Genomic DNA, 13,817 nt, shown 5'->3' on the forward strand with positions numbered 1-13,817 from the left:
GCGTATTTGCTAGGTTTCAAACTCACCAAAGAACAGTTTTTTTTTTTTTTCACCAAAGAACAGTATAATACTATTTGAAAGTGTTTAGGTTTTATTACATAAGGTCTTGAGGCATTAAACCATCTCAGTTTTTTCATCAATTTCAGTAGTTTTTATCTATATCTTGTGGCTCAACATTCCACAGTCTGTAAATTGAGATGCTCCGTCTAGTTATAATACATGCTATCATTTTTTGAAACTGTTATGGGCAATGATGATTTTTGTTAGTCACTGGAAATTCTATCTTACTTTTTACCGCCTTCCACAGCTTGGTATACTTCTTCTAGTTTGTCTTATTCTAGCTGGGGCATGGTTTGGATATTGGGGTGTTCGCAAGCTGGTTCTGACCGACGAGGGTCTAGTAGACACCGATGTTGCCTATTTTGTTAAATGGGCAGCCCTAATTTTTGCTGGCATCATGATCCTTCAGGTCATTTTCTTTATGCTTTTTCTTATATGGTATTGTTGTCCTATTATATGCTTGTAGAGTCTTTCGGCTGTGATTCATCGATTGAATTACTTTGATTTCCTGCTCAAAAGAAGGATCTGTTGTTTCCTTGCTTGACTTGTTTCATTTTTAATTTGCAGAGCTCCTTGGATGTTAGTCTGGCTGCTCAGGCGCTAGTTATTTCTATTATAACATCTGTTGTGTCAAGAACACATAGGAAATTGAATTTCTCGAATCGCTTGTTCAGGTAAGCATGTGTCTTGTGATTTTTCCCTTTTTAAAACCATTTAATCTTAAAGGATCATCATTATTATTATTGTTGTCATCATCAACTTGATTTCAGTTATTTATTTACTGGTTAATCCTCCTCAAATCATTATTGTTGAGTGTGGAACTAAATCAGGTCATATCACTTTTGGTATTCATCTTTTCCATTTCTTTGTTATTACATTAATTATATGTACCTATTTTTTTTCATCTACGGCCCTATGATCGATACTTGAGTTTTGATTTTAGGTTTGTAACTTTCATTTGCTTTCATGATATTCACTTGTGTTGTCTTACTCGTTACTCATTTTTCTATTTTAACCATCCATTTATAACCACATATTGTTTATCTACCATGACATTATTTTGCATGATATATCAAAGGTATTTAAAACATTTAGGTTTCAATTGGTCTTTCGGATTAACTTAATAATAATCATTTTCAGTATCACTCATGTTGCATATCAACTTTTCATTATTCCACTAATCTTAAGCCCCTTATATTTTATGATTATTGTTCAAACATTTTGCTTGCATTAGAAGACATCCCACCTATAATGTTAATGTTCAAATTGTACATATTAAGTTACTTTTTTCAGCACCTTTTATATTCATTTTCATAATTGATACAAAAAGACCCGCGTGATGTTGATTTTATCATTAAATTTGCTATGCTTATAGTTAATATGATTTTGTTAAAAAAAGGGATTTATAGAGCAATCAATCTATCTAATTGTTTGCTTAATTTCTCTCATTTAGTCATTTTTTTTTAAATTTTGAATTATTTAATGTATTTTTATTTTAAATATTTCAAGCATTTATGCTTCTTAGCTGAGCATGAGCCATCAATTGCTTGTCACATTGCTCATGGAATCCTTAACGTCCTCTAGAACTATTGACTCCATGATGCCATCTTAGAATTGGGCCAGAGCCTCACTTTCCTCAAATAAATAGCCACCCAGAGAAATTGACTATTGGAATCAACGACCTTCTGCCAAACTACCCTAAATCGTTTGAACTCGTTGTTACTAAAGAAATGTAGCAGCATACGCGCTCTTTTATTTCATGCCTTTGTCTAATGTCACAATAATCAACACAACTGTAGTAAGACCCAGATCAATTTGAAAATGAGCTTTGTTGCTTGAGTCCCCTCATAAGCAACCACTTAGTGTTTGCCATGTTAACCAGAGTTATGTGCCTAATAACTAATTGAAAGTGGCTATAATAAGTTTAAATAAAAATTAAATAGTCTTTGGAACCAATCAGACAATCCATGCCAGCTTTATGGCTTTAATAAACTGCTAATTGAGATTCTAGCTCAATGTTGAGAGCTTTTTATGTTATGCGTCACTCATAAGATTGACGCATCTATAGTGGCCTCACACCATTTGCTAAGTTATACTTTTTGGAGGCCCTGGTGGTGCCAGCAAGCGCCACATGATTTTCAGATGGAAATCATCTAGATTCTTTGGGAGTACCACTTCATCACATAAACCCCATAATGTCAATGGGCCCTTTGATCAGTTGATCCTACTTACCATGTGTCATTCTCAAAGGGCAAATGTATTTCTGTCCTAATGAAACATTACCAAGGACCTGGGTTCCATCTCATTGGGTTTGAGTTATGTAACTAGGTCTTGGCTAAGTTTTGATTGGCATGTACAAAAGGCACTCATTGCCATCATCATCATAATCATCACCCTCATCATACACACTTTGGTTTTCATGAACATAAACCACATTGATAAGCATGTACATTCAGAGAGACGTTATTTCCTAAATTTTTTATCTCCCTTGTTTTGGCTGGTTGAAAGTGACATTGTGCTTAGGCAACAATTTGCTTTATTTCAATTGCTGAAATTTCAATTATTTCCTTTGGAATTTGAGAAGACCATAATCTTACATAAATGAGTTTTATCCATTTTTTATTTTTTATTGAAAGTAATGAATAAGAGGTAAAGAATTATATAAAAATTGAATTAAATGAAATTCAATTAATTTAAAAAAAAAAAATTGTTTTGCGGGTCCTTCAATTACTCCTCCGTCCTCATCCTGTGATGTTACAACTGTGTTATCTAATGTTTCCTTCGAATTTCAGTCCTAGAGGTTGACGATGATTCAAATCTGGTTCAGTCTCAAGATTCTATTAGGAGTTTATTTAGTTTAATGAATAAGATATTTCAGCTAGTGTTTTCTCTTCTAGGAACAGTCCAAAATTAAAATAATAATAATAATAATCTCCATGCTCTCGGATTTACTACATTCACAGTTAATAGCGATGATAACTCCATTGATGACTTCGCCATTATAGACGTAGCAAGGTATTGCAATGTATTTTGGTCCTTTGCTTTTTTTGTTGGTAGTCCATTGCTTTTTTTGTTGGTAGTTCTTTGTGAATTTCGCTCTTGTAATTTTTTTATTGACTGATAATAAAAATTCATCGCCATCAAAAAAGAAAAAAAAGCTTTGAGTGAAGTAGTGAGGTTTTGAACTGCCAAGCATTTATGACGATTGCCAAGCTGTGAGTGAAGTAGTGAACATCTGTTTTTTGGGTGGTATTTGAACTAGCCCCCTTCACTTGTTGAAATTTTTGTTGATTTAAGTTTGAAAATCTTTGGAAGGTGTTACTCATTACTAAGAAAGAGAGAGGGATAGGGAAGGATGAGAGGGAGATGAGATTAATAATAAAGAAACAATGAGTATGTTTCTCTTCCGTTACACATAATAGTCCGTGGCTTCTTCTATTTTTCTCTCTTTCTACACAAAATAATCTGTTGTGTGACTCTTCTATGATGCACCGACACTTTTCTTCAAAAAGGCGTGCAATGTCCGACACGATTTTATGATATTTACTCAAATACTAAACGTGCTTTTGCTCGGCGGTCAATGAAACCTTCAGGTTTCACATTGCTCTCTCTACTTGCGTTCCAGTCATCCTATATTTTTGTAAATTTTTTTAGATTTGATTCTGACTGTTGAATATTTTGCAGGATGATCTTCAAATTTGTTTATACTATTTTTACTACAATTCAATTCCCAAATCCTACAAAGTACAAACGATGGTTTCAGGAATTCAATTTCGCTCAAAACAATTCAACTAATATAGGTCTTTATTTTTACCAGATTGTCAATATTTAAGGTAGTTTTCTTCTTCTTCTTTTCCTTAGTCCATTTTTTATACTTTTGAACAGGCATGAGGAGACCCAATATCACATTAGAAGGAGACAACTACTACTCTACCTTCCACAGGACACCAGAAAGGAAAATATTCAATAAGGATGAGTGGGAAACATTCACTAGAGCAGAAACTAGAAAAGCTTTGAGGGAGTTAGTCTCTTCCCCTGATTTCAGTAGATGGGCTGCAAATAATGCCGAAAGAATCACTCTGACCCCTCCACCTGATGCCAGAAGAATAAAAAAGCGTCGCCTTTTTGGATGGTGGTCTTAGGCTTCATTTGGGATGACTTTCTTTCTGCTTCTTAAAACAGTTTTCGTGTAAAAATTTAAAAATTTTGTACTAGAAAGCTGCTTCATGAAGTAGTAAAAAAATCGTCCCAAACAAAACCTTAGTATTTATTTCAGAATAATCAGGTAATGATCATGTAGCAATTTGTTCCGAATGTTTTATATGTAGGCTTTCTTCATATTCATGTTTGTAGCCATTTTTAACATTGAAGAGCTCTTTTTTGGTGCTCTTTCACTTAGCTAGATTGTTTGCCTAGATCATTGTAGTAAAAAGCTGTAGAAAAGAAAACAAAACGGTAATATGAGAACAGTAATTGAAATTGATTCGTCTTTACTGGGTTCATTGCTTGTGTGCCAGTTAGTCGAGAAATTATTAGGTGCGGAGTCGGGACGTAGAGATACGTCCGGACATCCATTTAAAATTTAAAACATGTAGTGCGCTTTGGTTGCGCTTTTTTTGTTTGTTTTACCGGCATTTTTGTTGCATTTTAATTGCGCGTTCACTGCTCTTTTGTTGTGTTTTTTTACTACGATTTAAAAAATATGATGATTAAAAAAATTATTGCCGTACTTTAAAAAATATGTATTTATAGCATTCAAAATAATATTAAAATATTATATGCTTGTTTAATATTTTTAAGATAACCTACATAAAAAAACTTTTAGTGATTTACATGAAAGCGTTTATATAAGCTTGGAAATAATACTTACATGAATTGAATCACAATACGATGTGTCGCACAAACCCTAAATGCCCACCTCATTTCCATAAAAGGAAAATATTATATATTTCAAATAAATTCAATTAAAATTACTGATATTTACATATTTGTTTATAATATTAACTAGTAATTCAAGAAAGTGGATATTTATGTAATAAGATATAAGGGAAACAATTAAAATAATGCCTTATTAAATAAGAAATAAATAACAAAGAAAAGGATGTATTTTTACAAGGTATTTATTATATAACAAATATAAATGAATAATTATTCAAATTTAATCATTTCCCTGGTCAATTTTTAAAATTTTATTTCAAATATAAATAACATTTATATAATTAAATATTGATCAAATTTACAAGGAGCTGCAATCTTATCAGCCCAACCAAACAAGCAAATAAGCTAGAAAAATAAGCCAAGTCTAACAGTGAACTCCATAAAGCAAGTTACATTGCAAAAGACAGTTCTCACACAGCATAATCAAACGTCTGCAATTCATTGATACAAATTAAAATACATAATAAAAGTAACTTAATCATTCAATACAAAAATTTTAATGGAGGATCAAAATGCCCATACAAGGCAAAAAACATGAAGCAATACCAGCATAGTAATCTTATGGCAGCATAGTTATCTCTGCAAGGTACAACAAAATTAAAATGAATCAGTGAAAAAAATCAGGAAAGAAAAAATGAAAGTTCCAAACTTTTATTATAAAATAATGTGGCTAATTAGAAGGTTTAATCTGTGAGCGCAAACTTACAGATTTTGTTAAACGCCACAATATCACAACTTTGGATGTGCTCATTTGCAGGTTCAGAGGTCAGGTGATCCTCAATGAGGTTATCAACTGACACCAAGTCATCCACGATGGTCATCATAATCTGTAATTTCTTGATTCCATATCCAACTGGAACAAGCTTTGCTGTAACATCAACAACAATAGTAACTAAATTTCCAAAATATTATCATAACATCATCAGGTTATGTACGTCAGCCAGTTAAACATGTTCATCATGTTACCCAATGTGGTTCTGCTTACTGATCTAAGTTAACGGGGATGGTACCTTGATGGATCCTTGGCTTCTTGACTCCTCTATTGGAGAAATTATTATGTGCGGAGTCCGGTTATGTCCGGACTCCAATAAAAACATGACATGTGTCCTTGTATACAGTGTGTATTGTGTACAACTGTACACACTATAAACAAATTACAAAATTAAATGCATAGTATGTACAAACTTATATACATAATATATGTGTATACAATATCTACAAATTTATACACATTATGTATAAAAACACATACAAGTTTTTATTGGAGTCCGGACGTAACTCTACGTCCGGACTCCGCACGTAATGATTTCTCCCTCTATTGAGCTTCATTTTGATACACAAGATTTGCCATTAGTTATCTTATGTTGAGCTTTTGTTGTACACCATATGTGCTATTCTTTATGTAATTGTTATTGCTGGTGTTTTAAGTCTTTCTTTGTTAGTCTTACCGTATAATTGTAAATTTTATCATCAATGAAATCTAGGTGCGACTTAAATTTCTCGAAAAAAAAAAAAAAAACTTTAGCTCAATTGCAATAACTTTGCACTAAATCAATCAAAATAGCACAATATAAATTATACAGTGCCAAACAGGACATCATATTCATCATTCCAAGTAATCAAACTTCAATCTATTGAGTTAAGAACATTGTCAATCCAACTCACTTGAGGGGCCTTTGTTACCAAATATAGGACATCATCAAAAATACCGGTAGATTTTAGCCAAAGGACACAAATTTCCTATATTTTAATTTTAGCCACTGTGATGTACAAATCAAAATGCTAGATTGATTACACTAAAAAAAATCTTGCATGGATCAAGAATTTTTTTTTTTTTTTTGAAATGATCAAAACTTTAATTTAATAGGGATAAGGATAAAATGCTCATAATTTAAACTTCATTTCCATTAAACAGATAACTTTGCGCCAAATCAAGCAAACAAGCAGACGTAATATGAACAGTAGGACAATTTGGTTACTTACAGGCACCCCAAAGCAAGCCATCCATTTTCACACTCCTGACTGCTTCTTCAAGCTTCTTCATGTCAGTCTCATCATCCCAAGGCTTCACGTCCAATAAAACTGATGACTTTCCACCTGTTTTAAGGAAAGAATATGTAGAAATTAAAATAACAATGTCGAGAACAGAACAATCAAAATGCAAATCTACAGCTATCTGCAGGTTCATCATACTTAAGAAGAAACAATATGTTACCTGATTTACCATGTCAGATAATATATGCATATAAGAAAACAAGCTCAATGTCTTACTTTCTTTCTTCTTTCCAGATGCTTTCACAGCAGCTGCACGCTCCTCAGCAGCCTTCTTTTCCTCCTCAGTTTCCTCACCAAATAAATCAACATCATCATCATCATCATCGACAGCAGCAGAGGCCTAGAGTTCAAGATAACCAATATAAGAAGAAAGTGCAGAACAACTCAATAGAAGTTGTCTAGAATTGTGGGAAACTTCGACTAAGCGAATAAAACCAGTAACTGAGAGGAATCTGAACAAAAGAAAACTTGCAAAAGGATGTTAGGAAAAAGCATCAAAGAGATGTTTAAGGCTTCGTTTGGGACGGCTTTTTTATTGTTTCTTAAAATTTTTATACTAAAAAGCTGCTTTAAGAAGCAGTAAGAAAGCCATCCCAAACGAAGCCTAAATTTTTTTATTTGAAATTATTCATAAAGGAAAAATCATACAGTCATTAGTTAACAAAGCATCATTGCAATTCATAGAATGATTCGTACTGCGAAACTGACAAGACAGGGTCATCACCTTGGTGTCAGCAATAGGTGGAGAGGCTGGAACTTCCTCAAATACAGTGGCAGACCCTGTAACTTGCACGCCTTGTCCCTCCCCAGATACACCGCTGTACAGGAGACAATGTGAAAACAATACAAATTCAATACCAAGCTGACAACTAAACAAAATGGAAATATCAACTATGTTGAAGAATATACCTCAACCTCAACAGGGCCTCAATGTGGTTATACCATCTGGAAACATTAACATAATCTGATGAAGGTGGACCAGAGAGTTCAGCATGTACAGCAATATCATCCTTTGAAGCTTGGTAGCTAATTAATTTTTTAGTGATGTGTCAGCAGGTTAAAAAGAAAGAAGGAGAAGTACGCGAAAATGATCAATAGATGGGGATCAAGAAGGCAACCCTGTGATATAGCTTCGAGGAAGGAGAAACTCATCGAGCTTTTTGAGTCCAGATGCAGACTTGAGGTCATGGAAAGTCACAGCCATAACTGCTAAACTTGCTTTTTCACCTGAGGCATGTAGAGCCAACAAAATAATCTCAAATCCTCCAAAATTTGAAGTATTTATTTACATTACAAACAACAAAATCACAATCACATGAGACAGTTCGAGTACTACAGATAGATATATGGTTACAAAAAGGTTTCTCAGAGGGGAAATTAGCTATAGGAGAGGTTAGGCAGTAAATTACAAACTTTTAGACAACTAATCTTACCATATACCTTGAAGGCTAATTGTGAATCTGCATTTTTTAAGTACCCAAATCAAGCTAACATGTCAAATCTATCTAACCCAATTGCGCCCCCAATCAGATAAATTTTGATAGGATAGGGAAACAAGCACAATCAACTTAAATATTTAATAAGAATGAAAACAAAAAAATTTAATCGGAGTTAAGGTATGAGGGAGGTGAAGTTGAATTTAAGATTCTGTAGGATTTAAGTTGATTATCCTTGATTACAAAAAAAATATATATTATTGGAACTTACATGTTAAACTAAAAAAACACTCTTTTTTATCAGAAAGGGAACAAATCAGCAGCTTCCAACAAATTTCCCCCAAAAAAACTGAATTTCTCTGAATAATTGTTTCCATAACTTGCAATATTGGGACAAATATAATATCTCATATCTAAAAAACAGAAATAAAACTAGTTTGGTATAAAATCAGAGCACAAGTAATCAATCCTAGGAAGCAGAAGATTGAATAAGTTCAAATCGCTCTGGGTCTGAACTCTCGACATAAATCCATTGAGATTTGAAACATCAAGAAAGAGCATATATCATAACATATCGCTGAATAGAAAAGCATAGAAAGTTAAATTCCGGGAAGAAGGATCGTGATGTCACCTTTTTAAACCGTGGAGCTGAGGCGACTCGTCCAGAAGGGGCAAAAACTAGGGTTTTGGAAGAAGATGGCCGCCCAATTCTGAGAGCCTCAAGGAGACGGGCTGTTATTTATATATGCGACGCGCTTTCCATCGTAGCCATTGAATTGATTTGGAAAGCTGTTTTTGCGGGGTTTAATTTAGGCTTTGTTTGATCCAAAGTTTTTGGTACTTATTTTGTTTTAAAACGGTAAATTTATTATTATTATTATTATTATTTGATTCCTCAAATCATGTTCCTAATGTTTTTTTAATATTTTTTTACTATATTGAAAAAGCTTTTTATATATGATTTTTCGTTATAAAATTTCATTTTCTGAATTAATGTTTCTTAAAACTGTCTTTTATAAAAGTATCAAATAACCAAATGAACCTTTAATATTACTCAAAATTATAAATTTATATTTTTAACTTCTAAAAGTTATTATTTATCAATATTTTTAAAGTTGGACCGAACCGGCTGGTTCAACCGGTTGCCGGCCAGTTATGGTTCATAGTAAATTTGCTATCACATAAAATCGGGGTTAAACAGCTCAAATCGGCGGTTTGACTGTCGAATCGGTTTCCGATAACCAGTCGGTTCAGCTACAATGACCTTTAGCGAAATTGAGAAGATCTGATGGCTGAGATGCGAAGGCGGCGAAGCTTTATGCAAAAAAAAAAAAAAACCCTATTTCATTCGTCGCGTATCTATTCGCCTTTTCTTCTTCGGCTCTTCCCATCTCGAGGCATCTCCTTCTCGTTCACGAAGCCAACGACACACCGTCTCAATGGCGCAAAGCCAACGACACACCGTCACGATGGAGGTAATTTCCAGAAGACATCATCGAAGAGGCCTGCTCTTTGTAACGTTTGTTTCTAAAGTAGTTTTTTTTTTTTTTTGTCAAATCCAGATACATGAATCAATAAAATGTATTTTTTTTCATTATGTTTTTTATTTCATTTTCCTATTCTAAAATGCAAAATATTTTTTCGAAGTTCAGCTCATTCAGCATATCTACTTCGGTTATGAACTTCTTCTCTAATTTCGACATATCATCTTCGGTGTGAAGATAGAAGTCAAGTCTCGGTGAGTTCAAATTTCAATTTATTGGTAGTATTTAGGATATGATGAAACTCCTATTTTCATATAGTTATTGCACATTGTGCTTTTGTTAAGACAATTTTCTTTTATAACAATCTCATTGTGTAAACTATGTTGATTATCAATGTAGGCTGGTAACATGACAAGGGTTATTTGCTTAGCTGTTGATTAAGGCTTCGTTTGAGACGGTTTTCTTACTGCTTCTTAAAGTAGCTTTTTAGTATAAAAATTTAATTTTTGTACAAAAAAGATGCTTTAAGAAGCAGTAAGAAAGCCGTCTCAAAGAAAGCCTATGTGTGATCCCACAGTGCTTTTAGACTCTAGATTAGATAATTCAAAAAAATATTTGGCACTAACAACCAGCCATATTTTTCTGTTTTCCAATTCTCAATTTCTTCATTTCATCTATTCTATAATGTCTCTTCTGTCACCTCCCCTCAAGTTTCTCTTTTAGCACTCGTTTGTCTCTTCTCTCAAGCCTCATCTCCCTTCCATTGTATAGCTATATGTTTGATGTCAAGCATGTAAAAACATGTGGTAATAAGTCAATCTCCCACATTATAAACAAACTATCATCCTTATAAACCACTTTGTGATGATGTTGCTGAGGACATTGTTATAGTTTGATGCCTTTGAGGAATGATAGTTTAATAATTTCTAAATTATCAGGATCTCTAATAAGGTTGTTAAGAATTGTTGATGCAGATGAAAAGTCATATCTTGAATACATTTATGATGGCATGTACAGAGCTAAAAAAGCAATGAAAGTCGTGTTTAGAAACATTAAAAGAATGTACAAGCCATTCAGTAGTATCGTTAAGAGAAGATGAGATAATCAGCTGAGATAAGGGGTACATTCAACAACTTATTTTCTCAACCCTCATTTTCAGTATGACAAGAAAAATTATTACAACAAGCCTGAAGTTATGCAAGGTCTAATAGAATTGATTGCAATAAAAATATTTGTGCTAAACCATATTTGAAAATGAATGAGGTGAGCCTATTTTGTAATGATTTAGAAAGTTTTAGGAAGCCAATTGCATTAACATTGGCAAAAGAAATGCAACCTGATGAGATGACAAAATTTTGTGATTTCATTTTAATATTTAAGTGAACTATGATGCTTTTATTTACAATAAATATATTTGAACAAATCAATGCATGTTTATTTATTTGTAGATGAATGGTAGAAGATGTTCGACTCTAGTGCACCAAATCTACATAAATTGACTATTATAATTCTTAGTCATATATCATCTTCATCAGACTGTGAGAGGAATTGGAGTGTGTTTGAGCAGAGTCATACAAAAAGATGAAATCATCTTGAGCATTAAAGGCTAAATGATCTAGTATATGTTCGTTACAATCTCAATTTAAAAATATGTACTATTTGAAACCATTTTAAATATATTTTAAATTATGATGAACATCTTTTTATCAAAATTTTTTATAACAATTATGTAGGTTGCAACTTAGAAAAAGAAGTTATGATCATTTGAACTACACAAGTATTGAACTTATTAACTTTTTGAACCTTGATGATGAGTCATCTCCATAATTACATTTAGAAGACTTTGAGACAAAAGTTTATAAAGATGATGCAATTCTTATAGATATAGAATCAAACATAACATCAACTAGATCAACCCCAAGTAAGATTGTAAAATAAGTTATATCTTTTGAGTGTAACATAAAATATAACATTATTATTTCACATTAATGGTTTGCAGATGAATACAACTTAGCTAGTACATGTGATGAAGATGACATACCATATGAGGATGCATAAGCATTTGTGATACAAGATTTTAATGAAGGAGGATTTAGGAATCCATCTTTTGATCTCACAAATTTTATTGATGATTATTAGATTCATTAGGAGTGTTTTGAGTTTTGAGTCTTTATTGTAAACATATATAAACAATTGAATGACAATCATTACTTTTTGTCTCTATGTATTAAGTTTCTAAATTTATGATCTCTAAGATTAGTTTGATATGAAAATGGAATGTGGAGTGAATGTATTAGAGTAAAAATTCTAATTCATTTTATTAATTTTTATTAATATTATTATTTATCATGTTATCCGGTTCGACCAGTCAAACTGTGGACATCTCTTTCTTCTGATTCATTGTCCGATCTGATTTTCATAACCTTGCTATTTATATAAATATATAATATTTAAAATTGTAAATAACATAGAAATAATATGTTATAGTTATACACCCTTTTCATTAGAACTTTTAAATTAAAAATAGAAATTAAATTAGTTTATATATTTAAATAAATTTATGTGTGTTTTTTAACCCTTTCATTTCTCATAAAATATGACCAAGAGTTTTAGATAAAAAGGGAGATAAAATTGAAGTTTGAAAGCCTTATAGCCTATTTTAAGAGATTTTATTATATGTGGAGTCTAGACATAACTCTACGTTCGGAGATCAATTAAATTGATGATGCGGCCTCACATTAACTAGTCTCCTCCGCTAGCTCACATGATACCCATGTGATGGGTTTTTACACTATCAGTACCATTACTCTTTTTCGTTGCTGCCAGCTTAACTAAAAATAGGCCATAGTACATCCATTAGCATATTATCTCAGTTTTCTGTTTTTAGTAGTTGAACATCCTAAGGGTGTAGTAAGAAAACGATGAAGAAGAAAGGCTCTCAGAATATTATTATCACAGTTTATACAGGTTTAGAAAACCTTTGGTCTCTATTTTCTTGTGTTTTGTTTCTTCTCCAGGTCATAAAGCTTCTACAGCAACTTGGTATCAGAGCCTTGAGCTAGGATAAGGAGCGGAAGAAATGGCGGAGAGTAGCAAGGACATTCCCCTTGACGACGATCAGGGTGAGAGCGCATTGTGGGCGGCACAATCCAAGATACTCAAATAGTTGGAGGAACTCAAGAATGACTTTCGTCAAATTACCACAGAAATGCATCTATAACTTCAAAGCCTCAGAGTGGGATTTGTGAACATATAACAGGTGGCTCGGGACACCTCGCCTGAGCGTCGACTTGGCCCCCGGGGAGGACGTCAGTCAGGTCGGCCACATACAGATGCACAACTGACGGTCTTGATTTTACAGTCTCTGACATAGAGATTGAGTTCCAACAACAAAGTTATTTATCTGATTCAATGGAGGAAGAAGTACCACTGGAGAGGCCACGCAGATATCGGGTGCCGCATAGACCACAAGGAGAATTCTGTGTGAAAATGGATATTCAATTTTTTGAAGGCAGATTACACGTCGAAGACTATCTTGATTGGGAGCATTCAGTTGAAACTTTTTTTGAATACATGAATATCCCCGTGGATAAACAAGATGGTGGTAGTCTGATGGATATCGGTGGCTAGATGGTGGTTCAACAACGATTGGCAGTCAGGTAGTGGTCTAATGGTGGTCAGTGGTCGGGTGATGGCCCGGTTGAAGTTCAGTGGAGATTTGTAGAGCTATGACAAGGATCGATGGAAGTCTAAAGGATTCGGAGGTGGTCCAAAGATGATTCGCGGAAGTCCGATAGATATCGGTAAAGGTCTGGCGGGTTGGGCGACAGGAGTTCACATACGG

General features: G+C 33.4%; 2 protein-coding genes across 2 annotated transcripts; one reads left to right on the plus strand and one right to left on the minus strand.

Moving 5' to 3' along the window:
- The first annotated feature begins 235 nt into the window (after window positions 1-235).
- LOC110094574 lies at window positions 236-4,551 on the plus strand. Its single transcript, XM_020819838.2, has 4 exons — window positions 236-469; window positions 628-734; window positions 3,745-3,860; window positions 3,946-4,551. Exons 1-4 carry the CDS (start codon window positions 251-253, stop codon window positions 4,200-4,202), a joined length of 699 nt encoding a protein of 232 aa, XP_020675497.1. The 5' UTR covers window positions 236-250; the 3' UTR covers window positions 4,203-4,551.
- An 801-nt stretch (window positions 4,552-5,352) lies between these two features.
- Window positions 5,353-9,273, minus strand: LOC110094581 (elongation factor 1-delta). The gene is made up of 8 exons (XM_020819846.2): window positions 9,121-9,273; window positions 8,172-8,280; window positions 7,963-8,079; window positions 7,778-7,871; window positions 7,270-7,393; window positions 6,982-7,095; window positions 5,705-5,866; window positions 5,353-5,577 (listed from the first exon to the last, which is right to left on the minus strand). Coding segments are annotated over exons 2-8 (699 nt in total). The 5' UTR covers window positions 8,258-8,280; window positions 9,121-9,273; the 3' UTR covers window positions 5,353-5,575.
- Window positions 9,274-13,817: the final 4,544 nt, after the last annotated feature.

The sequence above is a fragment of the Dendrobium catenatum genome, unplaced genomic scaffold (genome assembly GCF_001605985.2).
Source record: "Dendrobium catenatum unplaced genomic scaffold, ASM160598v2 fragScaff_scaffold_716, whole genome shotgun sequence".
Classification (NCBI taxonomy): Eukaryota; Viridiplantae; Streptophyta; class Magnoliopsida; order Asparagales; family Orchidaceae; genus Dendrobium; species Dendrobium catenatum.